At 39.6% G+C, this 19,089-nt stretch overlaps 1 protein-coding gene and 1 pseudogene across 3 annotated transcripts in view; both read left to right on the plus strand.

The window, feature by feature from the left end:
• The first annotated feature begins 749 nt into the window (after positions 1-749).
• adcyap1r1b (ADCYAP receptor type Ib) overlaps positions 750-19,089 on the plus strand; it is a 37,081-nt gene continuing 18,741 nt past the window's right edge. For 2 of the 3 annotated variants that reach the window (XM_087830334.1, XM_087830336.1), the window contains exons 1-2: positions 750-1,094; positions 15,494-15,628. In XM_087830334.1, coding sequence (XP_087686460.1) covers positions 15,572-15,628 — 57 coding nt within the window. In that variant the 5' untranslated portion in view covers positions 750-1,094; positions 15,494-15,571. Of the gene's footprint in view, positions 1,095-3,414; positions 3,484-15,493; positions 15,629-19,089 lie in introns of all 3 variants that reach the window. The other variant, XM_087830335.1, reaches the window with a different exon arrangement.
• LOC148097949 (uncharacterized) lies at positions 11,593-15,304 on the plus strand (annotated as a pseudogene).

Raw genomic sequence — 19,089 nt, forward strand, 5'->3', positions numbered from 1 at the left:
ATAAGGCAAACTGAGAAACACACAAAAAATGGGAGAAGCCATTAAAAGCTACTGCCATTGTCTTTGCACAGTCTTTGCCAGTGTTTATCAAATGACTATCGTAATGCCACACCACCTCCTCCCAGTAAACACACCTTATAATCTTGGAATGGGAGGCATAATTAGCCTGTTGCAGGAAAGGCAGCCAGTTACATATTATATAAAATGTCTTAAGCAGCTTTAAACACATAGTGTACTAACATACAGTGTCTAAAATCATCTTACAGATTATATGACGATTTCTCAAAAAATTAAGATGATAGACTTTCCAAGATAATTTCCTCCAGACATTTTATAACGTGTAGATTTGTAAATGGACACATTTATATTAAAATGGTCACGGTCGCTGTCCGGGGTTCTGATCTCTTTTGTTTGAGCTCTTTGACCCGTTCTGATGCCTCAGGAATAACACACACGCACACACACACACACACACACACACACACACACACACACACACACACACACACACACACACACACACACACTTTCTTCATGTTCCACCACATCTCTGTGTCTCTGTGTAGAATCAGATGAGACTAGATAATTTAACACACCCCGTTTATGTCTCACATCCATCATGTAGAATTGGATTTCAGCTTCCTTGCGCGCATGTGTGAGAGTGTTTGTGTATGGATAAGAGAGAGGGAGAGAGAGAGAGTGAGAGAGAGAGGGAAGGGGGGGGGGGGGGGGGGGGTTGATAGCGAGTGGACTAGTTGAAATGCGCGGCACATTCTTACGTGGAAGACGAGACGAGCAGGCAGCGGTCCTTGGGCCAAGCGACATATCAGCACTTAACAACCGAACAATCTCCACGCACGGCACGGGAAACCTCGTTTCATTCCTTAATCTCTGCCGCAAAAGCAAAATTACCGCATTCTTCCAAGCGGTAATTCTGCAACAAACCCAAACTGCATACCGGCTGGAAGTTGCATCGCCTGGAGCCACCGGGGAATCTTGTACCTTTACAGCCCCGCCAGGCTTGATTTGTCTCCTGTGGTGTGCGCGAAGGGACCGCGGCGCAGGAGTTCTATTTGGAGCAAACTGATAAAATGGTAAGATTTGCGGGGGGGATTCACGAATCACATTTTAAGTGGTTAAACCTGCATGTAAAGGGAGGAGAATGGAAGTGAGCGTGCCGGGATCTTGCGGCATGTGTCGGATGATCTCAGTGAGAAGGTTGCTTCCTATCAGTGGCTGCCGGCAGCGCGCAGTTTGCACACTGCAAAGGAGAAGGACCATCACTAAGCAATGAATATGAGAAAACAGAAAGACAGGATATTGGAGCAGAAAAGCACCTATGTACAAAATAGCGCATTGTCTATATATTCGTCTGTGAACATGAGGAGTCTTTAATATATTCTGATTAAGTAATTCTTAAAATCAGAATATATTTATATATATTTAAAATCAGAATAATATGCATGAGCTCTTTTATGGATAAAAGAGCCCTTCTGTGTTATCCAGTCCTTCTTCTGTTATTAGAGTATTCAGTTCAATTACTCAAAGATAAGATTAATATTATCATCTATTCCATAATTTGGCACACACACACACACACACACACACACACACATATATTTTTATATATATATACGTACACATGCATATGCATATGTGTGTGTGCGTGTGTGTGTCTGTCTGTCTGAAATCCAGGCCTTTGGGTAAATGCTGTGTGTGACCTTGTAATGCAGCCTGCTGTCGCTGAATAACAATTGCGGCTTCTCTTCTTTCTGTGCCTGGCTGGTTTGGGAGGGTTAAAGCTACACTGAAAAAGCTATTCAGTCCCAGCCGCCTACATCTACATGTCTGTTGTGTCTGAATGATGGCAGAAGATGTGTTTCCTCTCAGCACTTTTGTTTCTTAATGTTGGGGGGAAATATGTGTGCGTGCAAGTCTGTGTCCCTCTGTTCCGATGACATTATAAAATGCTGTTGAGTTATTTATTTACATCTCGGAGTGCTCAGCTGCAGCATCATTCATAAGACTCGCCACAAATGCGATAAGTAATGCTCTGTTTTTCCATCTGAACATGCTTGAGAACTGTTTAAATATCTGAGTTGGTTTATCCCAAAGTAAAAGTGTGTATGCAGTTCTAATTTGTTTAAATTTACAGGTCACATACAGCTCAGCATATCAGAGAAACCACAGAATCCTGTTTAGATTTGCTTGACCTAAGAGTAACAGACATTCCCATAATACCTCGTGCGGGAAAGTGAGGAGACGTTTAGAGTGTAACAGCACAAGTAGGACCAAAGAGCTTTTCTGTCCTTTAGATCTCAGTGATGCTGACATTTAAATGACCCAATTAGCCTTGTTGTGTTGACTGGTCTGATCAGCAGAGGAAAGAGAAGAAAAAGTCAGGCAGGAGGAGGAGAAGATATTAGGCATCAGGCCCAGTCTCAGCAAGGCAGCCTTGTAACACACCCAGTGTCATGCATGAGCGAGTGTCATTTATAGTTGTATTGAGGCGATCCAGTTCCCATGCAAAAGGATGAACACAATAAAAAGTAATGTTAGTTTTGAAATACTTGCCACATCCATGTCTGCAATTAATGGTATACGATGGTTGAACTGAATGGCAAAGAGAGCACATTTTAATGGCTACACCATCCAATCAAATAGGAGTTTTCTGGATGTGATGTGCATCATTTAATGCACACAAAATCCACAAAATTTTACATTTGAACTTTATAAATTTGACCAAACATGGAGCCGCCAGCAGAGTTCTTCATATTAGTACATATCATTCTGGATGGTAGTTGTTGATGTCACTTTAAACAGATTATGAAGAATGGGGGAGGCTTGGGGGTCTGCATTTAGGGGACACATTGAGTAAGGGTTCTGGGTTCTTCCCCAATGAATTTTGAGTATTGGAGACTTATTTTTTTCTGCATTGTGGTTTAATTTATCTAAAAGAAAATACATTTTTTTTAAAAATGTAACCAGGATATGCTGTTGAAATGAAAGGCCTTTCACAATGAAGACCTGGTTATGGTAGCAGCCATACATACACAAAATGTTTTAAAATGTAATATAAATTTCAAGATCTAGATCATGATATATACGAATGTCCACCACTAAAAAACACTGCCTTTAAAAAACATGTAAGTCTCCTTCACTGGGGTCCTTATCATGTTTATTTATGCCTATATGCTAAATTCACCAGTTGTTAGAAACATATTAAACGTTTTGCAAGTTATTTCAAGTCCAAGGTGCAAAGTAAGAAAATAGTGTTTTACCTAGACCTGTCAAAACCCTCAGTGTAACTGTTTAAAGGAGTGCAGCTGATAACTGGAACTGTGACAGAGAAAGGTACAGAGGTACACTGAAAGTTTATCCACTATCGTCTTTTTGTTTTCTATGTGTTGTCAGTGATGGCCAACCCACCAAATCATAAGGAATGCAAGGGCACAACTGAAACTAGACTCAGTAAAGACAGTGGTATGTATATACACTCTATCAAAATAATTAATCACAGGAAGAAAAACATTATACAGTGAGGTTTCCTGGCATTCTTGATCACTTTTAAATATTAATTCTTAATTTCCCTCATTGGATGTTCTCCCTGCAGAATACAGATACATAAAAGCCTGATTTACCTTTCTGTCCTCTTTTGTGTTTGCCTGGTTTTAGACATGAGTGTAACAAATTGGCACTTCTGTCTAATCAGGCTGATTTGTTTGGGGAAGTGACCTGCCTGAATGTGCCTGAATGTCTTCATCAATGAATTTATAAATTTATAAATTATATAAAATTATATAAATTATAAATTATTTATAAATTTCTAAACCTCTCAGTTTTGACAGTGGTTACTATTTTTGGGGATTTTTTTTTTGGGGGGGGGGGGGGCTTAGGACTCATGTACATCTCTAGCCACAACACTTGGACTATAAACTCCAAACACAGAAATCTACAACTTTACAAGATAAAGTAAGCTTTATTAGTCCAAAAGTTGGGAAAATCACATTGTTACAGCAGCAGCAGAAAAAATGTTTCATAGTGCAGTGGTTGTGTGTTAATAACAGCAGGTATTGAATATTGTACATTGAGATATGTACAGCCTCCAGTGTTTGCATATGCGGTGTGTTTTCACATGTACATTCACTGCTTAGTTGGTATTTAGACATTTGTCCTTATCCCATTTCCTTCTGGCTCTTCCATGGTTATATAACTGCAGTTACAGTCATCACAAAAAATGTAGTGGATGTATTCAATGAGATTCTTTTGTGTTTTTATTTTTGGTATGCAGGGGTTGCTCTAAATATTGGGAGGTGATCTTTCCAGCTCCCCAAAACGACACATGTGCTTTGCAGTTCAATTCAATTCAAGTTTGTTAGTGCTCCAGGAACCTGTAACTGTAAATGACACTGAAGTAATGTTACTATTTCAATACAATATGTTGAGCATAGCATTATTCCAGGCAGGCCGCAAAGCTCAGCCACTGTTACAGGAGATCAGCTGATTTTCTTCTACACATCCAATTGTCTGTTTCACATAGGGCGTTAGCTGTATGTCCCCAGTTGCTGCAAATCTGCAACTCACCACCCCATCTCTCTTTCTGTGCCTAACCTTTTAAAACCGGAACCAATTAAATAGCTGCCAGAAATCTTTAATTTTTTGATAATACAGTGTTTGTTGAACCTTTAGACATATATATATATATATATATGTAGACTTAAAGGATGTGTTGCTAACATCTTGATGCCAGATACCACAGCTCTCCTTCAGGGTTGTTTTGGCAGAAATCAACTTCAATATTAGGCATTCTGTCATAATATTATGCCTGTTATGAATTATGCCACACAGGAACCAATCAAATGCAAGGTAAATAGCTGTCTCTCTGTCTCATTTTGTTCACAATATTGTACAATATTTGAAAGTAATGTAAAGCTCTGCCATTATGCACTTTTACATTGTTTAATATGCAAATGCAAACATATGCAATAAAAAAGTATGCACTGTAAAGTAGGTCACACCACTAACCTAAATACATCTGCAAGAAATCCAACAGTTGTCCAAACGGAATATTATTGTAGGTAGCAGCTGTAACAGTAACAGAAGTAACTGTACCTAGATAAGTGAGAGTGCCATAAAATGCAACTCCTGTACACTTGGTTCCAATTCTATTTAAAGTGAATACTATTGACTTCCAACAGTTTTTATAAAGATTGGCATAAAACTGTTTCACACAGGTGACTCATCTCAGCTTTGAAAGAGCTGTGGGGTCCAAACAGTCTAATAAAGTTTGTGCTTTACTTTAGTATGTGAAATTTACTAAACTACACCATGATTTGTACAGCTTATAGCTGCAACCTGCAAACCAAATCTGCAAATGTTAGCTGATAATTTGTGTTCACATATGTCACCACTGGCTCCTAAAACACACCTGCCTACAGCTAGGTTTTTATAGCCATGAAAATTGGCAATACAGTCTGTGACACTCACAGAGAATCTGGCTGTTTAATGACTCTTAGCTATGGTGCATTTTGAGGATGTTTTAATGTTATTTAAACTGTTACTTTCTTTTGCGCTTTAAAAAGCCATTGCCTCGGCCTTGTGACTGCATAATTCCCAACAGAATTGTGGGAAAAATGGGACATAATAGGAGCGAGAAACCAGGCCAGTTTTCATACTGTCTTTTCTTCTTTGTCTCCCACTCCCTCTCTCTGTAATGCGTGAACCTCTCTCTCCATCTCCAAAATAATGAAGACTAAGTCATGTCTGTGTATATTAATTCCTCCCATAATTCCTTGGGCTAAATATAGAGCCAGAGACTTGAGTGACTTAGTGAGATATTCAGTGGGAATTAGACAGTCCGGTGGTGGATTAACACATGAGATAATTAATCTTGAAGCACAAAAAGAACATTTCATTTTTCTGAAAAGAGGAGTAAGCACCTCCTTGATTAGAGATAGAAAGAGAAGAATAGTTTTGGTTTGAGGTTCTCTCAGTGAGTAGAGGGGGATAAGCCAGTGCATGCCTCTTCTCCCAGCTACAACAGCTGTCAAAGCTTGACCAGAACACATCCTGGGGGGCTAGACTGCTCTAACTAAAATCAAAGGTGGCTCACGCTTTTTGCAATCCTGCTTTTTCCTCCCTGTCTCTTTTCCTTCTAATGATACATCTCATCACTGAGAAAGTGTCTCTCGGCACCGCAGCAGTGTTACAGGTGAGTGATCATTAGGATATCCTTGCTTCTCCTTTTCCTTATGCCGGAGCGAACCAATTCCTCTTCTCCCGAGTGAATAGTTTTTCTCAGCACCCACATATTCATAATGCAGCTCTTTTTCGCCAGCCTGCTCCCCTCTTACTTTCTCTATCCCTTCTTTGCTTATTCTCAGTCTCTTGGGTGAAACTTTACACGAATGTTTATTCAAAGTACAGACCGCAGTCTCCACATTGTGTGTATGTTTAGTTTGGAGAGTGACTGTGCCTCTGTGTGCATAAGTGTGTGCTTTTTTTAATTAGGTATGTGCTCTTTAGACGAAGCATCAAACATTACACACATCCAGGCTGACACTGTTCAACATGAAAGCCGCTGAGACTCATTAGGACACTGATTACAGCTTGGGGAGGAGAATTCTGAGCAGCTGCTGAGCTTACAGGCAAACTCCCACACACACTCATGCATTCTCATTTTATGTGTGTTCATGGGTAACAATATGTTTGTTTTTAAGTAGGACCAGTTTGGTTATTATTTAAACAAATGTTTGTGAGTTGATCACTTTTGGCGCTTTATAGAGATTGGTAGGGCTAATAGATATAGTCAATTGGCTATGTGATCGTGTGAGATTTTGCCCTCTCTAGACTCCCTGCTGGCCACTGGCCACAATTTCCTGAGTTCCTCAGTGTTATCTTTCATGTGATGTTTGGATGCATAGGAAGAATGTGCACAAATTTCTATCAAGAGAGTTTCTATAGATAACTTCAAAATAAATTACTGCTTTCAATTCTTGTTTCTCCTGTTGGGTATTGGACAGCAGTATGTCTCCCTTCATTAATCGCATCTATTGCTCCTTTGCCTCTGGCTTTCTGCTTCAGCTGCTACCACAGTTGCACTGGTTGAAGTGTGGAAATATTGTAAATCAAATTAATTTGATTGTTAATCACACAGTTAAAATGTTTTCCAGTAATCATCTTGCAAACATTTAGATCCAAGAGTTCAAGAATGAATATTAATGCTGTCTGCTTCCACCGCTTTTCAGATTTCTGTTTTCCTTTGCTCTTATTCAAAGTTTTTAATTTATTTTGGTTCTGTGAATCACTTTGTAACTTTTAGGTGAAACATTATAAACATTCTGTCATGAACTTATAGCTGTCCTTTCCAACTACGCTACTTATGTATTTGTGATTATTGACCACACCATTGAAAATGGTTCCAGATGGTCTTTAGGTGTTTTTGTAGACTGGAAATGTGTGGTTGGCCACAGCCATGTTGATTGATCATATATACTCACAGTTACATATATACAAACACAGTACACAGTATATGACTATGGCAATGTACTGACCAGGAGATGAGTACACTGTGGTCATAAAGGGATGGAAATGGTTATCAACAGTACTTAGGTAGTACTCAGTTTGTACTAAGGAGCCCAAAACGTGCCTAGAAAAAATACCCCACATTATTAGGCAGGATGGATCCATGATTTCATGTATTTTATGCAAGGGGAGATGTTTCCAATCTTTTATTGTCCAGTTTTAGTCAACCCATGTATTTTGCTTTTAGGTAATGGAAGGGGACACCCGGTATGGACTTCTATTGCTGTAGCCCATCTGTGTCAAATGTTGCCTTTCTATCATTTTGAAGAAGTCTGGCTATTCTTTTCTGGCCTGGAGATTTGTGAAATTTGTGTCTCCATTATTAACAGTGTTGTGTTACTGTAACAATACAGACTAACTTGTCAGCATTTATTTTAGACATATTCAAGCAGAAATGTTGCCATTAACCATTTTTGAACTACGGGTTGATTCTGTTCAACAGTACAGTCATTGCTCTCTGATGGGAAGAAGCAAAAAAACACTCCTTCCTCCCACGCATGATCATGTTTGTACTGAGAAACTGTAGGTCACTCTATTTGTGGGAAAGAGGGGGTGGGGGTTATCTAAATGAATGGAGTTGTCGCTGTATGAGGCAAGGAGGTGCTGCAACAGCTCTGCGCTTTAATAGGATTTTAACCATTCATAAAGGAATAAATGAGGAACTCAATATGCAGAAATCATTTTTGCTATTTTTATATTTGTATTTATGTTTTTATACTGTTGAGCTCATTTATGCAAGCCACAAATAAATAAACATATCTACAATTATACTAGGATGTGACTTAATACAAGTCCAAGTGTAAGAAACGTTGGAGTAGCAAGTGTGGAAGCAAGTTCCTGAGTGTGTTTGATGTCCTTTGTGATTGATAGGACAGTCTGACTTAAAACAAATAAACAAAAAAATATAGACCAGAGATGCTGCTGACAGAAGGCTTTAATAGGGAACACGCCCACCGTTGTTCCAGTACTGAGGTGAAATGTAGGTCATATCTGGAGTCTTGTAAGTTAAGATGGCACCAGAATTTCCTGCATATCTCAATAATAATAATAATGATAATGATAATAATAATAATAATAAAAATATACCAGTGTTTTCATTAATGTGTCATAAGCTGAAGTGACACAACTCAGTGTGTTGTTGCATGTATATTTCTCGATCGCTATTGCTAACTGAATTGCTGGCTCAGCGCAAATCAGTTTCATTTCTTAAAACTACAGTTTAGGATTTCAGAGGTTCGAAGCAGCGTCGGAAACACAACATGCTGATGGTGTACCAGCGCTCATGTCTATACTCCTGACTGTGGAGGAAAACCTTTGCTGCACAGAGTGGGGCCTGTTGTTGCCACACTTAGACAATTTCCATGCGTACATGAATAAAGCAAAAACTCATCCATGAAACCGCAACTAATAAATCAGCATACGTGATAAAATACTGCTCTCCTGGTGTTTAATTTCAAATCAACTGAAAAGAAAGACCAAGACGAGCGTATCAACTGCACTCGATGGAGCTGGCCTCAGGCAGTTCAGAGTGGGAGGTGTTGACAGTTCCGGGTGCCTAGTTGGAGTACTGGAGTATGGTTACACTGGCAGCAATCTAAATATTTACTCTATCTCTCATTCACTGAAACTGAAGCATGATTTAGGTTCAATGTTACGTATCAAATCACAAACATTTTTAATTTGCAGTGTGTTTGCTGTTTACAAAATCTCCCCAAATAGCCACACACATGGAGATAGGAGGAGATTTGAGATGCTGTAAATGTTGCCTTTTTCCCACTGAGTTTTAGTTTCTGGTTTCATGGACTGCATTGGCGGGGCATACAATATGTTCACAAAGTGTGTTCAGACTGTATGCAGTCTGAGAGACAGACCTATCAAGTCTCCAGTATAATGAATTTCAGCTGAACTTGAGTTACTTTATCTACAAAGGTTTTTCTAAACTGATGGGACCGTAAAGGAAAGTGTTCTTTAAAACAAAGAAAGACTGTAGGTGCTTTCCTAAACATTCCAATGTCATGGAAACGAAACTGAAGTGTTAGGTTTTTGTTTTGTTTTTTGTTTTTTTTCTCTACATCTTGGTAATATATCATCAATGCTGTGATGCATGGTGTCGTGTAAAATAAATGAATTCATGGGAGATTGTGCTTTAGCACTTACCATGAAAGCTTTTCTAAGGAAGAGCATTAGAAGTGATTGAGGTGGGTTTGGCAATGAAGCAACTCCCATTCATGCTGAGTCTTGTCTGATGTGTGTGTGTGTCCTTCTTACTTTAAACTGCAAGTGAAGGTAGTGTTTGTGTGTGTCCTGCTGTTTAACAGCAGGACTTAAAAACCGACAGATTTTAGGCTTTAATGATTCTGCTGTTTCTACTACGTTTTTTGGTGTTTATTGTCTAAGAGATAAATAGAAGCACATTAGAAAACTTAAGGGGCACTATTTACAGTGGAGCTCAAGAAGGAGCAGAAAGAGGTCCCAGGGCCACGTGGTCCACTTTAGATCCAAACTCAGCAGCTCTCTCAGCGGTTGCTCTTGACAACAGCAGAAGGAGGAGCTTGTGCTGGCAGGGCTTTGGTAGAGTAGGAATGCCAAGCTGCCAAGTTCTCCCTGTGGGATGATGCCCCAGGCCCAGTCCTGATACTTGGCTTTGTTCATGCAAGCCCTCTAAACCTGCTGCGTCACGGTGCATCCATGAGGGCTCACACATGCATACATAAGAGCTCTTTACACGGACACAACCTGACCTGCTGGTTCATGTACAGTTTGAATACTCAGTCATTTGATAGCAAGACAGTGCCTTTGTAATGGTTCACAACTGATGCTGTAGGGGAAATAATATTCTTTTCTTGGTTTGCAAACTGCATTTCCCCATGAACTCAAAACAGAATATTCTGAACATATTTATGTTCTCTTCTTCAGCACATGGTTAAGATGAAAGGATGTTCGGTGTTTTTTTCTCAAAACATCGCGTTATTTGTGTTAATAATTAATTTTCTGCTTGTGAGCTGCAGATTCAAGATTTTTAAACTATGTCTTTAATGAAGGCCTACCGTACAGTCCATTGTAATGTCTCTTGCTTGGTCTCCAGTACTTGGAATGAAAACGTCCATCACTTAAGCTGTGCTGGCAGACTGAGTCTCTTCTGCACAGCATTCATGATACAAGAGTTCTTTTCTATGATAATAAATCTCAAAATAGAACTGACTGACAATACTGTGCTGAATATGGATGAGTGAAACCCTGACTCGGCAATTTAAATCCCACATTAACAACATTTGACGTACTGTAGAGATAATTTTTTTCAAATTGAAAATATATATATATATATATCAAAATATTTAGAGCGCTATTGCTCTTTGTGTTGCAATGCAGTGAGACTAAAGATATCATGTGGTTCAAGCAGGTTTTGTCCCTACAGCGAGATAAGTGTATTTATCACTTCAACATTTTCAAATTGATCCTCAGTGTAAGGTAAGGAAGAAAATTTACGGAATGATACTTTATTTCTTCTAAGAGAAGAAACGGTCTGTTTGATGAATACGACTCTTCACCAACTGAGAGAATTTATCTGAGAGCTTTGTCTGAGAACGCAGTGACACAGTCGTGGGTCTTTTGGGCTTTCTTAACAACAATAAAGCTGTAAAAACATACCCCCTTTCTCATTTCCCACATCTTCAGTTCTCATCTTTCTGACTTATATCTTACTCTCAAGAGACACGAGTAGGGAGGAGTCCAGGCAACAGGAACTATGTGAAGCACCCTCGCCTTGCAGTCTCATTTTAAAATGCCGGTTTAATATGACATGTGGCACAACTGCAATAATAATTCCTTTCCCAACTACTGCTGCTCAAATATAAGTGTTCATTACGTTTTACAAATTCAGAACATGTTGTAATGTTACAAGATTTACCTTTAAACGTGATTTAACCTCTTAAGCCCCAAGCCTACCTGATCTCCTGCTTTTTGCCCCCGTATCAGGGGGCGTTGGGGCTTAAGAGGTTAAAGGATTGGATGGATTCCGACGCACAGACATCAATCGGCAAGCTTATCCAGAGTTTTGGTGTGGCAAAAGCACGATCCCCCCTACTCTTCCGTCGGGACATTGGTTGCATTAAGAGCCCCTGGTTAGAGGATCTGAGTGCTCTCATGGGGATGTATAGGTCAAGGAGGTCGATTAAGTAGCTGGGTGCCAGGTTATTTAAAATTTTAAAAGTGTATAAAAGGATTTTAAAAACCATACGGTATTTGACGGGGAGCCAATGAAGGTTGGCGAGGATGGGTGTGATATGGTCATGTCTTCTGGTGCCGCTTAAAGGGCATGTTGCGGCATTCTGGACTAGTTGCAGGCATTGGATGAGGGAAAGTTGGAGGCCTAAATAAAGAGAGTGTGGACTTTATACCAGTGTTTAATAGGCCACATAAAACCGGAGTTATGATAAAAAAAAAATGCAATGTTTGTTTTTTCCTATCGTTGTTTATATTTACTGCGGGAAGAAACGGTAAAAACGGCGTTTTATAAGGAAAACGCTCAAAAGCACTCTCCGCCTGTGAGCAAAAACAGCCCCCCTCCCAACTCCCCCAGCCTTTCCTATTGGTGGGAAAATGTACCATGTGGACCAATCAAAAAATGATATGGCAACATGGCATTTAGTTGTTTATGAAGGGAGGAGTTTTAGGAGTGACGGTGTTTTGAGATGTGAGAGATTTGCAACGTTTAGCTCAAAACTTGTGTAGTTAGTGTGTAGTGTAGTCAATAGTTTTGTTGTGTGTGTCAGAACAATGAGGCGACTGCTGAATGTTACAGGTGTTACAGGAGTGATACATCTCCTGTTGTCAGGCCTGCAGGTATCAGGCTGCTGTTCTCCTTTATCTCATAGTGGACAGAAATTATTTTTTGGAGTGGCACAAATAATTTGTGTGGCATCAAATTTGATGCAGAACAGCTGATTGTTCTGTAAATATTTTGAAATGTTTATTTAAAAAACTGCCTTGGCAGCATTTTTTGGTAAATAGCTGCAAAAAACTTTGTTGTTTGCAAAACTCACTTACTTTTTTGAAGAAGTAACTATATAATTAATTGCCCAACATTGGTCATTATATACTGTATATTGCAGACAAAGAGTTACAGACTCTCTCCCAGACCACAGACTCAGACTCATAATACAAGTCAGAGCTTTATATAAAGAAAAAAAAAAAAATAAAGAAAGTTGTGTTTTCAAAATTGGAGTTCAAGTTCTTTTTTTTTTCAATAGTGTTAACATACTACACAGGTCATGAACAAGATTTTTTTTTTTTTTTTTTTAATTTTCATTGTAAGTGGGCTAAAGCAGTTAATTAAAAGTAGTCTAACATAAATGTAAATGCTGTAATTTGATTATTTTAATAAACCATGTAACTTGGATAGATTTGATGCAGGCGTGACCACAGTGCACACGTCTGCTGTTGCTCACAGTGGTCCAAGGGACCGCTCAGGGAGTTTGTGTTTTCGCTCAGACACATGAAAAATTAGAGGGAACATTGGTTACAAGTACCTGGGGATCCCACAGGCAAATGGGAACAGTGAAGAGGCAGCTAGGAAAGCTGCAACCACCAAGTACCTGCAGAGGGTCAGGCAAGTCCCGAGGAGTCAGCTGAATGGCAAGAACAAGATCCAGGCTATCAACACTTACGCCCTGCCCGTTATCAGGTACCCTGCTGGGATAATAGGTTGGCCAAAGGAAGAGATAGAAGCTGCTGACATCAAGACAAGAAAGCTCCTGACCATGCATGGAGGGTTTCACCCCAAGTCCAGCTCCCTGAGGCTGCATGCTAAGCGTAAGGAAGGAGGCCGGGGACTGGTGGGCGTCAGCACCATGGTCCAGGATGAGGTAGTGAACATCCATGAATAAATCAGGAAGATGGCCCTAACGGACTGCGTGCTCAGTGAATACCTCAGGCAGCAGAAACCCAAGAAAGAGGAGGAAGAGGAGGCACCATCATGGATGGACAGGCCCCTGCATGGTATGTACAACCGGCAGATAGAGGAACTGGCTGATATCCAGAAATCCTATCAGTAGCTGGACAAAGCTGGACTGAAAGACAGCACAGAGGCACTCATCATGGCAGCACAGGAACAAGCTTTGAGCACAAGATCGATTGAGGCTGGGGTCTATCTCACCAGGCAAGACCCCAGGTGCAGGCTGTATAAAGATGCCCCTGAGACAATCCAGCACATAACAGCAGGGTGCAAGATGCTAGCAGGCAAGGCATACATGGAACGCCATAACCAAGTGGCCGGCATAGTATACAGAAACATCTGTGCCGAATATGGCCTGTAAGTGCCGAGGTCAAAATGGGAGACGCCCCCAAGGGTGGTGGAGAATGATGAGCTAAGATCCTGTGGGACTTCCAGATACAGATGGACAAAATGGTGGTGGCTAACCAACTGGACATAGTGGTGGTAGACAAACAGACGAAGACGGCTGTAGCGATAGATCTAGCGGTTCCAAATGACAGCAACATCAGGAAGAAAGAACACAAGGAACTTGTGAAATACCAAGGGCTGAGCGAAGAGCTGGAGGAGATGTGGAGGGTGAAGGTAACGGTGGTCCCAGTGGTAATCGGAGCACTAGGTGCGGTGACTCCCAAGCTAGGCGAGTGGCTCCAGCAGATCCCAGGAACAACATTGGAGATCTCTGTCCAGAAGAGCGCAGTCCTAGGAACAGCTAAGATACTGCGCAGGACCCTCAAGCTCCCAGGCCTCTGGTAGAGGACCCGAGCTTGATGGATTAACCGCCCGCAGGAGCAGGAAGGGAATTTTTTGTTTTGTTTTGTTTTACTAAATTTGCAAGAATCTCAATTTGTGTGTCAAACTTTGAGATGAAAAATGTATTTAATCCATTTTGAAACAAGGCTCAGGTTACATGACAAAATGTTGAACAAGTGAACTACTGTGAATACTTTCTGGATTCACTGTGATCCTGCATACATGCATTATCTGACAAGCCGTCTTCAGTTCAAATTACCATTCAATCCAGGGATCAATTCATCAGAGGATAGAGGATATGAGGAGGCACAAATTAGAGAAATGGGGAACGCCTTACTATCACTTGTCTTGTTTCCTTTTAACAAAAAAAAAAAAAAAAAATCACAGCCATATACTCTCTATTTCCTTTATTCTTGGCATACACATTAGAAATGTGCAGTGAAGTGAAATCACTTTAGTTCCTCGACTCAGAGTGAATTGTGCACATGCAATACTGCCTTTGTAAAACATAATGGTTGTAAAACATAATGGTCAGAGGGTCAGAGGGCCCGGTGGCGCCAGTGTCCAGCAGCCTCGCCGGACACCGGACAGTGCGCCCCAGGGTGGCTGTGGCTACAATGTAGCTTGCCATCACCAGTGTGTGAATGTGTGTGTGAATGGGTGGATGACTGGTTGTGTAAAGCGCTTTGGGGTCCTTAGGGACTAGTAAAGCGCTATACAAATACAGGCCATAATGGGCCTTAACACTAAAACAAGTCCAAATATCGAGGATTTATTTTAAAGTAAAAACCTAACCCTTGACTCCTGCATTGAGGGTATCCTGTGGGTTTGTTACATTGTGTGGGGTATTTTGCTGGTATGGATTAGGTCCATTTGTCAGTTTTTTTCTGTTCTCATGCTAATTCTCTATACCAGTGGACAGTGCCTCGAGGCATGAGGTCAGTGGCTTTTTTCATGTCGGTGAAAATGATGTCTTAGGGTGTGGTCTTTACAGTTAGCAGATCTCAGTTTTATTCAGAGGTTTTAGAAAGGTCTTTCTACCACTCATCGAAGCAATGTTCTATTGAAAGCAATCATATAAAACTATGCTAAGTGTCTGTCTATAACTACTAATGAGATGTAATGTAGACATGCTGTTTCATACTTTTCCACACTTGTGATTTTCAGATCCCAAGGTGAGGTGACATCCCATCACGTTTAGTGCTGCAAAAGGAGCTTTTTTTGTAGAGGAAAGAAGTAAAAAAAATGTCTGGTGCAAAGATCAGTTCACTGACCCTCACCCTACTCTTCCTTATGCCCTCGGTAAGTGTTATTTCTTTACTCATGTCTTATAAATGGGTTTATGAAAACGTGTGCAGCAAGGCTAACTGCTCATGTCAAAGTGCTTCTGAAACATTCTGTTTGCAACAGGTGGAGATTCACTTCAGCAGTGTTTGCATATTAGATTGATTTTCACACACTTGTACACTAATTTACTTAGAATAACCATATGGAGTATCTGCATCAATAATTCATTGATCAGCATGTGACAGGAATAATGGATAAAGATGCATCCTCATCATTTATTCATGGATTGTTCAGCATTATTCCAGCCTGTTAACTGTGTGAGGAAAGAATGGCCTCTCCTGTCTTCTGCGGTAGTTACAGCAGATGTATCATCACCTGGGCTGAGGTGACAGAGAAACTGACAGAATAGCTTTTTTCTTTGAGCAGAAAGTAACAATTAAGGATGAAATGGAGGGGGGGGGGGGGGATAAAGAGTAGTGGAAGGCAAGGGACACAGAACAGAGTAGTTAATATTTACAAATTGTCACTATGTATGTAATCACTCATACCCGCATGTTTGAATTCAAAGGTGTTTGAAGGAAGGGAAATAAATGGAGAGCTTACAGTCTTTAGTCGTGCTAGTAGTCTGTGCTGCAGGGAGAATGGACTGCCATACCTGTTATGTGTCTGTGAGTGAGGGAGGGAGAAAAAGGAAAGTGAAAAAGTACGAGCTGTCACCAAGCAGAAACGGGAGATGGAAGCATGTAAATATAATAATAACCACTGCAGCCAAAAAGAGTGCCTGACGAGCCCAGTTGTAAGTAAGCTATTAAGACTCAACTGTACACTGTGTTCCTGTTTTCCTCCGAAACAATAAGTTCTGTTGGAGCCTTTCATTGCCTCTCTCTGTCTCTCACTAGCAAAGTTGACCCAGACAACGAAGTAAAGCTAGTTTTTGGCTACAAGCCCGACACAGAACCCGACGTATTAGCCAGAGGTCCCTTTACGGTTTTACGCCTTTACGGTTCGGAGCCGTGGATCTGTTTTATATACGAGCGGAATAGTTTTCTATACGAGATCACTGAAAAAAGTGCAGCCTTATCTAATGTCCACCCTGTTACTCATTTTATATTAAGATTTAAAAATCTAGTTGGCATTGCTATGACGAATAACCTTCTGTAAAAGCAATAAATCACACAGCAATAGTACATTCATGTAGTTGTAAAAAGCATGATAATGTATTAAGTAATCCAAAGTATTCAGAATACGTTAAACTCATTGAGAACATGTTACAAAATACATTTTGGGGCATGTATTCTGTAATCTGTAGTGGAATACATTTTTAAAGTAACCTTCCCAGCACTGGGTATATGTGAGCACTTGGCAACAGTGGGAAGGAAAAACACACTTTTAACAGGACCACGGTCATGGAGGGCCAGTCATCTGCCAGAACTACTTGGTGGTGATGGGAGGAAGATGGGACAAAACACAGACAGGCCTTGTATCCTGTATCATGATAAAGCTACTACCTTGTGTGGATATCCAAAATAATTTACAATTGTTACAAAATTATCAAGTATGTGTTTAAAGTTATTTGAAGTTGTTTCAAACTAAACTTTGCAACTTTGTAAACATAAACCAGTGTTATATTATTGGTACTGTTAGAATTATATAATAATGTAAAGGCCAATGTTGTTTTGCTAACATATATATACTTTTAAATAATATATATTTCAATTTGTCTGTTAAAACTATCATAACTGTAATAACTTTCTTGCCAGATATACCAACTTTATTTATGGTCCCCTTTCCTTTAATTCTAAATCATGCATTTGCAAGCTTCAGTAAACGCTGTCTTATGACTTGATTGTTTTACTAGATGTGTATGTTTGTAATGATAGCTACTGCTAAGCTCAGTTTAATATCAGTCTGTTTCAAATATTTTATTAAGAAACATGTACAATGCACGTGAAAACTTTTAGATTGAATATAGTGCTTCAGTTGTACAAGTCAGTCAGTGAACGATGCTGCATATACCCACACAAACCAGCGCTAACCAAAGACGAGGAAATTTATTTAGCGTCTTGTTCTGTATAACAGAAGACAGAGCAATGGTTGCCAAGTCTGTTCAAAACCCTTTATCTGGCACTAAGGACATATGGAATACAAATACAGGATCTAAAGGTTGACATGTCCTTTTTCCGCCAGAGAAGAATACAGACAGCGCCAAGCATTAACACAATACAAATCCATTCCCAACTCCCAATTCATTCACAATCCTTTCTGAGACAATTCATATTTACTTGTCTCTGTTCTTAATGCATCATTAATAAATTATTATCATTATTAACATCATTAATAATATTGCATGTCTTTTCAAAATGCAGTCTCTCAAACACAGGTTTAAATTATAAGCTAGCTCTTGTTTCATAATTATTAAGATGAGTCTTTAGAAAGTGTCTGAGCTTCAAAGAAATCTCTCCTTGTCAACGTGTTTTTCTGCTGGAGCTCGTAAAAGAATGGAGACACTCCCTGGATTACAACTCCAATTCCCAAAAAGTTGCAATTCCGTGTAAAGTGAAAATAAAAACTGAATAACATGAATTTGCAAAACTTATAAACCCATATTTTATTCACAATAGCACACAGAAAACGTATGAAAAATATCCAAACTGAGAAAATGTGAGGTATTTAGGTGTATTTAATAAATAAATAATATTTAATAATTATTTAATAAAGAATAAAAATCTCTTTGGTTAATTTAAAATAAAATAAAAAAGTAATCTGTAAAATAGGGATTTAAAACAAATCCCTATCGATCCCTTTTTTCCCCCAATTATTTAGTTTTTTGATGGGAAAAACCTGTAAACTAGTTCAACTTCATTCTGAGCTGTTGTAAGATTCACGTAACAATACACTGAAATAAGAATAAAAACCCATGATCAAGTGTAGTCAGACAAGCAACATACTAATATTTGATGCTGATCTGATGCAGTGTGACCAAGGGCAGACAGATATGATATAACCACAGGAGGTTACAGAGCAGAGACATAAACAGAGGAAGCCGAATACACTGTATTTCTTTGCCTCTCAAGCCACTTATCATTGTAATACCTCTGCTTCCTATGACTTAGACTCATATGCACTTAGAGAGCAGTCCCAAAGTCTAAAATCTAAAACAGTTAAAAGCAGAATGTGGAACTCGGCAAGGTGGATATTTTTCTACACCTTAGAGTTTAATAAAATTCCCAGCCCACATTTCAATCACGTCCCTACTGCAAGCCAATGCAGTCAGTTTAATGTCTACATGAATGAAAATAAAAACATCATATTTTAGTTAGATGCTAAATCTAAAACACAGAGAATCAACAATTGTTATCCAATTGTGTGATTTATCAATACACAAAGGTTTGCTATATTTAGCAACAGCCGAAATGTATCTGTAGCCAAAATGCCCAATACAAGTGTTTCCACTTGTTTTACTAGAATAGATCTCT

This window comes from Neolamprologus brichardi, chromosome 17, assembly GCF_056152115.1.
Source record: "Neolamprologus brichardi isolate AB-2024 chromosome 17, ASM5615211v1, whole genome shotgun sequence".
In the NCBI taxonomy this organism is placed as follows: Eukaryota; Metazoa; Chordata; class Actinopteri; order Cichliformes; family Cichlidae; genus Neolamprologus; species Neolamprologus brichardi.